The sequence below is a fragment of the Eucalyptus grandis genome, chromosome 9 (genome assembly GCF_016545825.1).
Source record: "Eucalyptus grandis isolate ANBG69807.140 chromosome 9, ASM1654582v1, whole genome shotgun sequence".
Taxonomy (NCBI): domain Eukaryota; kingdom Viridiplantae; phylum Streptophyta; class Magnoliopsida; order Myrtales; family Myrtaceae; genus Eucalyptus; species Eucalyptus grandis.
The window spans coordinates 42326620-42339654 of NC_052620.1; the positions used below are offsets into that span (position 1 = coordinate 42326620).

The 13035-nt window shown below is 42.9% G+C and overlaps 3 protein-coding genes and 1 non-coding gene across 4 annotated transcripts; 3 read left to right on the forward strand and 1 right to left on the reverse strand.

The window, feature by feature from the left end:
• Positions 1-36: 36 nt before the first annotated feature.
• On the reverse strand, positions 37-1874 carry LOC104419899 (7-deoxyloganetin glucosyltransferase). Its single transcript, XM_010031728.3, has 2 exons — positions 1305-1874; positions 37-1213 (listed from the first exon to the last, which is right to left on the reverse strand). Exons 1-2 carry the CDS (start codon positions 1804-1806, stop codon positions 270-272), a joined length of 1446 nt encoding a protein of 481 aa, XP_010030030.2. The 5' UTR covers positions 1807-1874; the 3' UTR covers positions 37-269.
• Positions 1875-2203: 329 nt separating this feature from the next.
• On the forward strand, positions 2204-2294 carry TRNAY-GUA. Its single transcript is given in 2 exon segments — positions 2204-2240; positions 2259-2294. It is a non-coding gene; the product is annotated as a tRNA-Tyr (tRNA).
• A 374-nt stretch (positions 2295-2668) lies between these two features.
• LOC104419900 lies at positions 2669-7067 on the forward strand. The gene is made up of 5 exons (XM_010031729.3): positions 2669-3669; positions 4152-4275; positions 4361-5506; positions 6009-6455; positions 6700-7067. Exons 1-4 carry the CDS (start codon positions 2798-2800, stop codon positions 6393-6395), a joined length of 2529 nt encoding a protein of 842 aa, XP_010030031.2. The 5' UTR covers positions 2669-2797; the 3' UTR covers positions 6396-6455; positions 6700-7067.
• Positions 7068-9213: 2146 nt separating this feature from the next.
• On the forward strand, positions 9214-12606 carry LOC104419902 (metacaspase-1). The gene is made up of 5 exons (XM_010031732.3): positions 9214-9797; positions 10253-10583; positions 10924-11035; positions 11633-11817; positions 12333-12606. Exons 1-4 carry the CDS (start codon positions 9362-9364, stop codon positions 11771-11773), a joined length of 1020 nt encoding a protein of 339 aa, XP_010030034.2. The 5' UTR covers positions 9214-9361; the 3' UTR covers positions 11774-11817; positions 12333-12606.
• Positions 12607-13035: the final 429 nt, after the last annotated feature.

A 13035-nucleotide genomic window follows, 5' to 3' on the forward strand; every position in this document is an offset into this window, starting at 1 on the left:
TGTAATCAAGGTGACGTAGCCTTTGCCAATTCAAGGTAGCCAAACCATTGTCTTCTGTATTAATGGTTATCGGAACTTTAATTCTAATCTGTTAATCAAAGAGACCGTAACTTATTGTTACTAATTTATCTTACAGAACATCATGGATTTTGGACAAGTAATAAATGACGATGAAACGGGCCTCCCAATGACCATGAACAATTTTGACCTTGAAAAGGAAAATGACCGTGAACGACAATAAGAAGCACACATCAAATTACCAATGTGCATTATAGGCCACGGAGCTTGTTGACTAGCATTTCAAGGTTGGTGTGAGAAGAACCGCCCGGTCTGGTTGCTGCCTCCCCTCTCTCCTTCCACTCCACGGCCTTCTCTCTCGCCTCTCTCCCCTTCTCCCCTTCCATCAACTCCCTCACGACCCCTTCAACTCTCCCTCTCTTCAAACCATCACTTCCGCCATCGATCATCTCCAGCCCGATCCCCCACCTCGCGCACGCATACAGGCAGTTCATATGCTGCTCGGCGAAGAAGGGCCAGCAAACGAGCGGCACTCCCGCGCACAAGCTCTCCAGCGTGGAGTTCCACCCACAATGCGTCACGAAGCCTCCGACTGAGCTGTGGCCCAAGACCCTCTCTTGCGCACACCACCCCACGATCAATCCTCTATCCCTTATCTCCTCCCTGAACTCTTCCGAAATCACGTCTTCCCCGCCATCGACCACGTTCGGCCTAATGACCCACAAGAAGGGGCATTTGCTATTGGCCAGTCCCCAAGCGAATTCCCTCAGTTCTTCTCGGGTCACCGTTATTAAGCTCCCGAAGTTCACGTACAGCACCGATTCGGGCTCTCTCCCGTCGAGCCAACCCAAGCATCCGCCATCTTCCCTCCATAGGCTTGATTGTATAGACTCCAACGAGTTTGGCGATGGAAGGAGCTGTTGGTGGAGCATGGGAAGTGGGCCTAGCGTGTATAGCTGCGGATACTTGGCTTTGATGGCCAGTACTACCTCCCCTTCCAAGTCGTCGAAAGTGTTGAGGATCACGCCGTCGGCTTTGAAAGCGTTGTTGACCGACTCCGAATTGTATTTGAACATTATGTCGTCGGGGTTGGCTGTTCTGATGAAGGTCGGGAGATCCCTCAATCGGATGCCCTGCATCGCGGGTATCCAGTCGACCGCCGTGTTGAGAAATCCATTACTTAAGCAGCTTTCGTCTACAATTTAATGTCGTATGGGTATGGTGAACGAATCAGACAGCATGTATAGATTCAATCCGCTTAGGGAAAGAGAAATCATATCACCTACCTTTCAAAGGGAATAGGCCTCTATCCACCAGCTCTTCAAAGTGGAGGTACCCCAACATGCCGCAACCGCTGGGAGTGAAGAACATCACTTCCGGAACGCCTAATTCTCGAGCAACTTTCAAGGTGAAGCTCATCACGCCATCCGAAACTATGCACGTGAGAGGAGGGGCATCGGAATTCATGAGCTTCATGACGAGCTCGCGGAACGAACGTAATCCATCTACTGGCAATGTCAAGCATAAAGAAGGGAGGTCGAGTATGCCTCTCGGGTTCGAGGGCGGCAATCCGTCGGAGATGACCTCGAACCTGAAATCATCCAAGCCTCGAAGAGCACCCTCTCCTAAGGACTCCTCTAACCTCTGGTGATTGAACTCGGTATGAACGAAAGTGATGTGGAAGCCTTTGTGATGAAGAAGCTTGGCCAGTTTTAGCATGGGGTTTATGTGGCCCTGTGCCGGAAGGGGTATGCACAGAGCGTGGGGCTTTGTGACGGATGGCTCCATTGATTGATGATTTCTCTTTCAATACGCAAGTTGGAATGAGCACTCGGCACCGACTTACGAAGTGGAGCACTGGCTATAGTAGCTGTATCCCATGTTCATTGGTTATTTTTATATAGCTAATGTTAGGTAGACTAAGACTTCATGATTCATAATAATCGGTATATCAATAAGGGAATAAATTAATCCGAATCTTCGAATAATCAGTACGTTTGGCTATTGATATTGGTCGGTTACATCACTTAACAAGTAATGGAGAAAGGAATCTTATGCCGGCCATAAAGTCAAGCCCAATCTCGCGTTGAAATATCCATGGTCCAATTCCCTATCTTTTTTGCTTTTATGCAGATGAATAGTTTAAAATAGTTTATTTAAAAAAATTGGGAGATTCCCATCACAACCGACCTTAGCTCAGTTGGTAGAGCGGAGGACTGTAGTGGGCACCCCTCATGGTAATCCTTAGGTCGCTGGTTCGAATCCGGCAGGTCGGACTTTTGCTTTTTCTACTTTTTTTGGGCATCTTTTCTCGACGTTACGAGGATTTACTTGTCGTTTCAATTACTAATATTTGCACGGCGTACGATGTCAAAGTTCCATAACATATTGTCAAGTAAGCTCAGGTCTTATATGGAGGTACGGGCCGGAGCAGTCGAAACATTTTCATCACGAACGTGTGTTAGTCTGAATTTCCTGTAAAGGCATGGATATTTGAGTTGATTGGACTAATCTTCGCATACAAATGGACAATGGGCCAATCCAAATGGGCCCAAATAGGCCCATGAATGATGGGCTGTACCACCCTAGCCCATAGTATTTGGGCCTCACTTGGTGTCTTCCTCCTTCGGTAAATTTCTTGCCACGAGGTGACGAAGCTCGAGTTCGTTCTCACTGGCAAGTCCTTGCCAAGTTCGCTCGGTACTCGCCAAGTCACTGCTATCGTCTACCACCACCACCACCACCGGCAGCACCAGCAGCCACCACCACCGGCGGCGCCATGGTGACGATCGCCGCCGCTCCGGCGACCATCTCCCAACAGCCGCCGACCCCGGCTCCCGACTCTCTCTCCGACATTGTAGACATGACCAAGTTGACCCAATCTGACCTCCTCGCCCTCTCCCTCCGCTCCTCCTCCGCCGTCGATTCCCACCTCCCCGATGAACTCCTCTTCCCGAAGATCGACCGCTCCATCTTCAACGAGAGCGCCGGCTCCCGCCGCCAGACCTACTCTCGCCCCCCCGAAGCCCCAATCCCCGCCACCGCCGCCACATCCTCCGCCACCACCGGTCACCACCACCGCAACCGCCTCCCCGGTCTTCTCCCCACTCCGAAGCCCCCGCCAGTCTCCGCCGACGATCCGGAACGCCACGAGAACAGAATGATCATCAGCTATCTCAAGCATTTCATTTCCCAAAACCCTAATCCTAATTTCGGTCACATTGATTTGACCCCTCCCTCGCTGCCCGCACCGGTGGGGCCCGCGAGGGAGTCAATGGATTGGATGAGTTACGCCGGCGAGAGGAAGCGGAAGAGAGGAAGGAAGCCGAAGGTGAAGGTGAATGTGGAGGGAAGTGAAGTGGGGTTAGAAATTGTGAATAGGGATGGAGTGATGGTTGATATTGAGTCATTGGCAGGTGCCGACGATACTTATGCCGAGGAATTGAGGAAAAGGACGGAAGGTTTGGGGACAGAGGAGGAGTTGTTAGGGTTTATGAGGGATTTGGGAGGGCAATGGGGCAGTAGGAGGAAAAGGAGGAAAATTGTCGATGCATGTGTCTTAGGGGATGCGTTGCCAATTGGGTGGAAGCTCTTGCTTGGCCTCAAGAGAAAGGAGGGGCGCGCTTCAGTGTATTGCCGTCGATATATAAGGTGAGCTTCCTTATTGTTATTGCAATTGTTGGCTTGCTTAGTTTCCTATAAAAAAGAATGTGTTGGTAGCCTGCTAGGCTTAATTTTCAGGAGGTTGCTCCTCTATAGTTTGCTACTATATCTTCCAGTTTGCCCACGGAAGTCTCTGTGTTAGTTTCCTGGATCTCAACTTGCATATTAGGATTACAAGGTATAGGCACGTTATGGATGATTATAAACCTTATGAATGTCGACTTTTCTGACTATACCCACTCTACTTTCAGTTCACGAAGAATTTAGGTTGGTTTACTTTTGATCTGACAATGTTTTCAAGACATTCATCGGTTCTAGTGTCTCATAAAGTCTTCCTCTTGCTTCTGTTGGTTTTCAATAAGTTTTATTGCAAGTTTATGTCAGTAATAGTGAAGCCCTTCCATTATGCCATTTACTCACTTCTCTCATTGCTGATCTCACATTATTCCAATGGGATATACTTTTCTTAGCCCGAGTGGAGAACAATTCATATCATGCAAGGAGGTTTCTTCTTACCTTCGTGACCACTTTGGGCTTAAAGATGCATGCAGGCCAGCCAGTCAAAGAACCAGTGATTTTCAGCATGATTTCAAAGTGGGTTCTGAACACTTGAACATATATTTCATGCATTAGGCTGGTTTTCTATGAATCTGATAAATATTTCCTTGTATATGTTCAGCATGCAAGCATTACCTATAAGTATGATAGCCAAAGCCCTGGTACCATTAGCAGAATGAGTAAGCCCATTCCATCTCTGTCGAACGAGCATGGTCAGGAGGTTAATTTGCTTGGAATTGACAATTTGGCGGAGGTTCAAATACATGACCTTTTCGAATGTCATAAATGCAACATGACTTTTGATGAGAAGGATGTGTATCTGCAACATCTGCTATCCTTCCACCAAAAGACAACAAGGAGGTATAGGCTTGGTTCATCTGTAGGAGATGGAGTAATAATGAAAGATGGAAAATATGAATGCCAATTCTGCCATAAGGTATTCGATGAAAGGCGTCGATATAATGGTCATGTGGGAATCCATGTGAGAAACTATGTTAGAAAAGTGGAAGAATTGCCTGGACAGGGGGATGCTCATCTTCAGAAGAACATTGAGTCTTCAAGCAGGGATGTTCCACCTTTGAAGATCTCTAAAATGGATGCTCTCATTGAAATTGCACAGAGTTCAATTCTCGAAACTTCTCCCATCATAGATGATCATAAACTGTCTGACAATTGCCGTCATGATGGACTTAAGGAGGAGAAAGTTGATGCTGTAATGGAAACTAATGCTGGCCCTCGTGCAGACTTTGGTCCTTCTGTCGGTGAACCAAGTATAAAAAGAAACTCCATTGAGGAAGCCGCAGAACCAGAGTCAACTAATAAAGATGGTCGGAATATGGATGCTCATAAGGAAGAGAAGTTCGATGACTCCAGCGATGTTGTAGATGTCAAGATAAGCTCTAATTTTGGTACTACAATCGAATCATTAGCTATTGAAGAAAATTGTGACACACCTGAGACATCTGGGGGAAATGATGATCAGGCATTTGCAGTTGAAGCAAATAGCGATAAATGTGGTATTTTGCAGGAAAAAAGACCTGAAAGTTCTCTTGTCAAACCGAATGATAATGATAGTATTGCAAATTGTAAAAATGCTGAAAGTGTGGCCTGCACTAGCAACTTAGACCCTCCCGAGAGTGATGGGAAAGAGCTAGAAAGTACAGTGGGAAGCAGCAAAAATGAAGCCAGTGATCATGTGAGCAAGACAATGCAGCAGATATTTGAGATTGCTTTTGGTGAAGACGAAGCTCCAGATTCAGTCTCCAAGGTGCTCTTACCGTGATTAATTTCATTTGTTGGATGATTCATCATTGAGCAGTGATGTATTGTTCAGTCTCTTGTTTATTTTGATCTTACTACGCAAATGAGAGTTCTTACTACCTATTCCGTGCTTTCCAAATTTAGACTTTCTTCTAATAACTGTTTTGATTTGGTTTAAGCCCTTTCAAATTCCTTCACATTGCTGACTTGGTTTGGTCAAAGTTCCATGATTCGCAACTCCTTGTTTGGCTTCTGTTTACTGTAGTTGGTGGCTGTAGTTTTCTTGTATCCATTATGCAAACTTTGATTCTTTCGCCGAGTTGAAAATACTAATTTGACTCTTGTCTTGCCTTCTATCTTGTGGCTGTGGGGCTCAGCTAGTTCACACTCTCCACATGCTTGATGCAAAGTTGGCACGGGCTGTTAATCAGCTGCCCGGTTCTTTGGTAGGGCACTTCATTTTTTTGTCCTGTAGTGAAGAATCTTCTTTTGTGTGAATCATTTGTCAGGAGGAGAGCGATCCCCATGCTGCTGAAAAGAAAAATGATGACTTAGCCGCATTTGAGGAGATAAGATATGATGAAGAGGAAACTATGAAGTATGATTTTGTGACAGCAGAAGATTCCTTGACAGATGTCCCAGTAGATATGCCAAATAATGCTGACATAGAGCAGCAGTATGTTTCTCCTGTGCGGTTTGGACCAGAAGAAGTGATGTTAGATGTGGCTGCAAGACAGCAGCTTACTACTGCTTGTATGTGGTGCGGGGTAGAGTTTAAGCATGATTCTGTTGATTCAGAATTGCCATCAGATTCAGTCGGTTTTATGTGCCCAACCTGCAAAACTAAAATCTCTGGACAACTCAATCTGCTGGACAGTGCTTTTGCCTCGAACTGAGGCCATCTCTGAGCTAGCTTACAAGCATCCTGTTCTTTGGGCCAGCTGCAGTTATGATTGGTAATATTATCCTTTCTATTGGGAGGTTTCTCTCTTGTCAGGGTTTGCTTGGCGATTCGTCTTAAAAAGATTAAAGCTGCAGTCGTCATTTAATTCTGTTTTTAGTGGATCTTTCTGGTCTTGGCTCCTTTATGGACGAGCTCCTCCTAGTTAATTGTCCACTGTTACTTTATCCATTTTCGAGCTAGTGTCATATGGTTATGACTTATGAGTTTTCAGTCCACTGACGGTTAGTGCTTGGCAGGGTAATGCAGACTGGGGATCCTACGGGGAAACTACCTGCCCCTACCAGTTTTGAGCACTCAAATGTATTTGCTTCACTTGTTTCTGACCTGTCAAGTCACTGGTGTAATGTATTGTTAATGTAGTGTATTCTCTGTGTGTGAATGCCTTCTTCATTGTCAGAATGACAACCCCACTCACCCCCCGGCGCCTCTCTTTCGATCTCTTCCCAATATTAAGGGGTTAATCTCAGATCATGTTATATATTGGAAAATCTGTATACCATTCTGTCCCCTTTTATTAGCCCCCTCTTGGAAGGTTCAACTCAGCTTATTTGTTTCTTTCTGTGCTTGGATTCTGTTCAGCTTTTATGATTGGTTATGATTTTAATGGTGCGGTCGCCATTGCGCTCAGGCTTGTATTAGTGTAGCATCATCTTTGATGACTTGATATGTGCTGCGACTGCGAAGACATGAGGTTTATTCCCCTCGGATGTCAATCATTGGTAGTGGCCCTTTCCAGGCTGCGGCAGTGAAGAAAAAAGGAAAGAATAAAAAAGAACAAACATGAAAAGGAAAACAAATAACTCATGGTGAGTTTACAAGTACCCGCTGCGGTTCTTTTTGACCATTTAACATCATTGAGCATTTGCTCAGGTACCAGAGAAATAACGTTCAATTATTTCTATGTTTTAGCGGTCTGATCCAATACAACAAGAAGTTTATTATTTCCTGTTTCGAGATCCAAGTGTCCGATGTTCGAACTTTGTGATCTGTCGCACCTTTCTTTTCCTCTTCCACCTTTTTGATCCTGGTGAACTGAAAAGCTTGTGCATCTGGGCGTGGAGAGGTGAGATTTCTAATGTAATTTGCTGACCCTTGGACTGCGGATCTATTGGGAGATTCAGGGTCTGTCTCCTTTCTTCTGGAATGTTTATTCGTGGGAAAGTGAAGTTTTTACTTCGAAATATCACTCTAGGTATTTGTACAAATAGGTATAATTCATGGAATCGCAGAAACTATCAAAATGAAATAACTTATGATAATAACTATAAGTATAGAAAAAAAAAAAGAATCTTTTTTTTGTAATTCCTATGATGCAATTAGAGCTTATCGATAGAAAAGAATCAATTTAGATAGTCCTTTGTGGCTTCGATGGCGACTAGATCAACGCATTATTGCTTCAAGAGAAGTTCCTATCGAGATTCACTATGAATCTTTGGGTACCTATCATGAAATTTATGGGCACTATCTAATAGTAAGAAGTGTAAAAAAAGAAATTACCCTTTTCCCCTAGAAATGTGACACGTTTGGATTTGACTCTTGCAGCCGATATCACTACTCCCTTTGATTTGCCAAATTAATTGAGCTTAAGAAAAAGATAAGGTAAAGCTGCCTCGATGGCTCCTGCACTTTAGTTCTTCGCTTTCCTGTTTCTCCTCTTCCTAAGGAAGATTTTTCCGGCAAATCTACAAAGGATGATCACCTTTAGTCTTCCGATGAGGGAGAATCTAGATGCGGGGAAAAAGGGGATAATAAGCCCACAGACCTTGATCAAAGACAAACTGAATAAAGGGTAGTTGCATCAGGTTCTTTCTCTTTATTTATGGGAGAATAAATGACGGATGATCGTGGAGATAAAGGGAAATGGAGAGCCGACAGTGCCGCTTTCCAAATAGAACGGTGGCTTCTCTATCTTCAAGTCTCCATCTTGAATTATATGGTTCTCTCAACATGTGATCTGAATCGCGCCGTTATTTAAAGGTACTGTTAGTATAGCAACGTTGGAATTAAATCAAAGAATAAAGGAAAGAAGACTAACGAGGGGCATACTCATAGTTTTAATATTGATAAAGTAATCAACGCAGAATCCTTAAAGCGTTCCAACCCCACAATTCAAGAACATTCACAAACAGATGTTGCTTCCCTGGCTTTTGGGGGTTTACCTGCTAATATTGGAAAGATGAGATTTACCGGCCTTCCTTTAAAATGCCATTCACACGAAAAGCTCTGTTGCTTGAACAGAGAAGGCAAGAGAAAGTGCCGTGGAATCACATTCACCGTCCATGTTCATGATTAAGAGATTCATAGCAGAAGACACTGAAGAAAACGTGACGTAGGCAGTTTAGTAACTGCATATGTTTGTGCTTGAATGTTTCTACAAGTTCTTGAATGATGAGATGAAAATAATTGACTTATGCTACTAACAGCACCTGCAGTGGAACCGGCTGTTAATCAGGGGGACAAGATCTCAACTTTTCTTTTACCGAAAACACACACACACACACAAAAAAAAAAAAAAAAAGATGAACTCGCTTTTTCAACTTCATCAAAATTGTCAAAAATCATTCGTCAAGGAAGCGCCATTGAAAGTAAAAGGCCTTGATGTGATTCCTCATGTTGATTGCCAATCTAGTGGTGCCAGAAACGCTCTTACAGACACGGTGAATGTATTCATTGAAGTGTTCCGTGTGAAAAGCATATGATTAAAAAGTCCATGTTATAAAATTCCGGCGTGCAATCATCAGAAGAAAAGTATAAATTCCACAAGCATGGCAATTGGCAGCACTCAAATCCCACACTCCTAATGTTGATCCCTCCTGTTGCCGTCTCATAGAGAAACATCAACCTGGTCTAGGCTCCATTTCTGAATTCTCTGAGTGCTTAGACTCGAAACGGGCAAAAATGTCGCAGTTCACAATGGATGGTCGTTACATAAGATGCAGCCAGTGCCAAAACCTGATGAGGCCAATATGGACTTCAAAGGCAGTGCACTGCCCTTGTTGTCATAATCTCATCAAACTCACGAGGTACGACGTCAGGCCACCAACACGCATGGATACCAAATGTATATTGAAGGAGAAGCTACAAAGTAAGTTCAAAAGCAAGAAGTCAAACAGCTCCAACTCCAGTGGTACTTCCTCGATACAGTACTCAGTTCCCAGAAGTGGTATGACATCAGCGACTAAACTGCATCCAGGAAAGCGTGCCGTTCTCTGTGGGGTGAGCTACAAGAAGAGGAAGTATGAGCTCAAGGGAACTGTTAATGATGTAAAGCACATGAAGGAACTGTTGATTCATACCTTTGGATTTCTGGAGGAGAACATTCGAGTCCTTACAGGTACTACAACACGCGATTTCTTTTTCTTTCTTCTTGGTCAAACACGCGATTACTTCAACATGCGATTACTTCAGTTGTTTGCTATCTAAGGCATTCTTATATTCACTTGTAATGAAAGGGGTACTGCTTTTGCAGTCATTTTCGCGGATCCCTTGCACTCTTTTCACGTCCTTTATTATTTATCTAACTTCTAATTCAAATGCATGCTAATTTGGCCATTGATTCCTGAAATCAGTGCGTATGCTTGTTAAAACACAATTACTTTCTTGGAGAAATTTTGAGTTACTTTTTCAAGTATCTCCATATAGAAAATACGTATGATTAATTGAGGAAGATAACACAATCAAAAAGAACAGCTTGATAGAATAGCTTTTTGGCTGTGCCATTTCCACCATGAGCTGGGTTGGACTGTTGAAACCGGGTGAAATGATAATTGAAAATGTACTAAATTGCAGAAGAGGAGAAGAATGAGCATCAAAGACCAACAAGAAAGAACATTATGGATGCGTTTCAATGGCTTATCAGGGACTGCAGGTCAGAGGATTCGGTGGTTTTCTTCTTCTCAGGGCACGGTTTACGGCATCCTGAGAGTGATGGCGATGAATTGGATGGATTTAACGAAAGCATCTGTCCAGTTGATTTTACCACAGAAGGCGTCATCCTCGATAATGAAATAAATTCCACAATTGTTCGTCCGCTGCCGAAAGGGGTAACCCTCCATGCGCTAGTTGATTCTTGTCATAGTGGGACTGTTCTAGATCTGTCATATGTATACAACATTACAACGTGAGTCCTTCAACTTTAACTTGATAAAAATGTTAATCTTGTAGTAAAACATTACTGGATAATCTCGCTTCATGTTTTTTGTCGATGCACTGAACTCTTTGTGCAATCTGGTCTACTAAATTTGCATCATAAACCTCCTTCTTAGATTTTTCTCATACTAGATCGGCACTTCAATGTCTGAGAAAGGAAGTGCATATATAGCTGAACACACTGATGGGCATGCATACAACTTCGCATTTTCTGTTTGAGTTTTTATGTGGAAACAAAAGAAGGAAGGCAAAGTACCTGAAATGATCCTATCCAATAATATTAATTTCTGAGGAAATTTTCTGAGAAACAGAGGTCAGTGGGTGGATAATGGACCTCCTTCGGGTGCATATAAGGGAACAAGTGGTGGACTTGCCATTTGTCTAAGTGCTTGTGCGGATGAGGACCTGGCTGCTGATACTTCTGTAAGATATATGCCCTTTGACAAAGTCTTGTCTCTTCGCATGTAAACAATTTTCCATCTGTTGTTGCTCTCTTTAGTTTGTTTCCCTGGCTATTATGCAAATCTCTCCAGAATTTTACTAGGAAAATTAGTGATCCTGATCTGTTAACATGAGATAAAAGATGAAGTGTCGCATGCAAGGATAAGTGGCTAATTCTTAACATCAAGAAGTCATTCAGATTCCTGTATATCAGTAGGAAAATGATGATATTCCAACTAGGACTTAAAATTGACATGTCTGGATGAATTGAGGTTGAGTTCAGCCATCATCCCCTCAATGTGGGTGCACATGCACCTGCGACAAGCAAGAACTAGATCTCATTATATGAATACACCTTTGCCTAGGTAGATATGCATAAAATGTGATAAAATTTGTAACTTCAACAGAAGAAACAGTTCCTAGTGCCAAACGGAAGTTTGTGAATTTGAAAAGAATCTCGATTCAAACGTGAAGCGTACTCAATTTACCAAGTTTAAGCTTCTCTGGTTTTTTTATATCAACAGTATCAATATACTCATATTTCCTTGGAGATTCTTCAATAATAAACATTGCTTGCAGGCTCTCTACGGGAAGATGATGTCTGGTGCCATGACCTCAAGCTTCATCCAAGCTATCCGCAAAAACCCAAGATTACATATAAAGAACTACTGGCAGCGATGCAAAATGTCATCGATGAAGCTAACGAATCTAATTGCTTAAATACTCCTATCCTTTCAAGGTTGTTTCGTGCCAAAATGTTACAGGTCATCTCCTTCCCTTCCTGAATGTAATATTGACTCAATATAATTGTGACCTGAAATGGAATCATATAATTCATCCTAGAATCAACAATATACCTTGCCATGATTCTTGATTCAAGAAGAGATTATTAGGTGTCAAAGGGACCTGATGTTTCTGTTTATTAGATGCATTAGTTACATCTGAAATTATCATCGTCACGTCAACCACAAATCTACCATAGTTTTGGAGTTTGCCGGTCCCAGAAGATGACAGGCGGGATACAAAATTTTGAAGAAAATAAAAGAAACGAATGGGTCTGCCTTCTCAATAAAACACAAAAGGTGGTGCAATTGTGATAAAAGTAGGATTGGAGAATGGAGATGTGGAATCTCGGCCAAACTTGTGCTTTAAGTGTTAGTCAATCGAAAAGAAGCTGGTGTTTGAATATGGTAGCAGGTCGCATTACCAAATGTTTTTGAAGTCAATAATTTCTTAAATTCCATAAAATGACTGAATTACATGTAATTGAATTCTACAGGAACCTGTGCTATCATGTTCTGACATGGTAGGTATTGAAAATAGGACGGTCGAGCTATAAAGAGGGAAATGTCTCCAGTACAGCATACTCCACGTCTAACAAAGCTGGGGATGGATGGTGGGATATTTATCAGGATCAAAAACAAGCTTTTGTGGAGATTTTGTGATGGAAGGAAGTAACAATGTGAACATCTGTCACATTTGGTAGATGATGAGGCGTGAAAGGAATAGGATGAGCATCAGATCCCTTACATTCTGCAACTGGTTTCTTCTTTCTTCACCCCCCTCTTGCCATCAGATAGTTCCTTTGTACTTCATTATGATATGGTAAAAGTTTTTTTTGAGATATGACAAGGAAGCTGGAGAAATTGCGCGCAGGAGTTCAGATGCAAATTTTTGTCTGCACTTTACAGATGGCTCTCAGAAATGCAAGGAAGATTTGCATTTTAGGAAGATTCCCCTTAAACTATGAAGAAACTCATGCCAAGAACGAGAATCACTCAAAAAATCCATCGAGGAACTGTTGAGTGAAAGGCGGTCCATGTGTGTTCACGCGGGAAGTTCTGTACATCACTCCTTTTTTCCACCATTGGTGCCTTAAGGCATTACCATGAAGGCCTTTGACATTTTTATCAGGCTCATGTGCCAAACAACCAAGCCGAAGAATAAGAACCTGTCCCTGGTTCCCTTTACCTCAGGGGCCA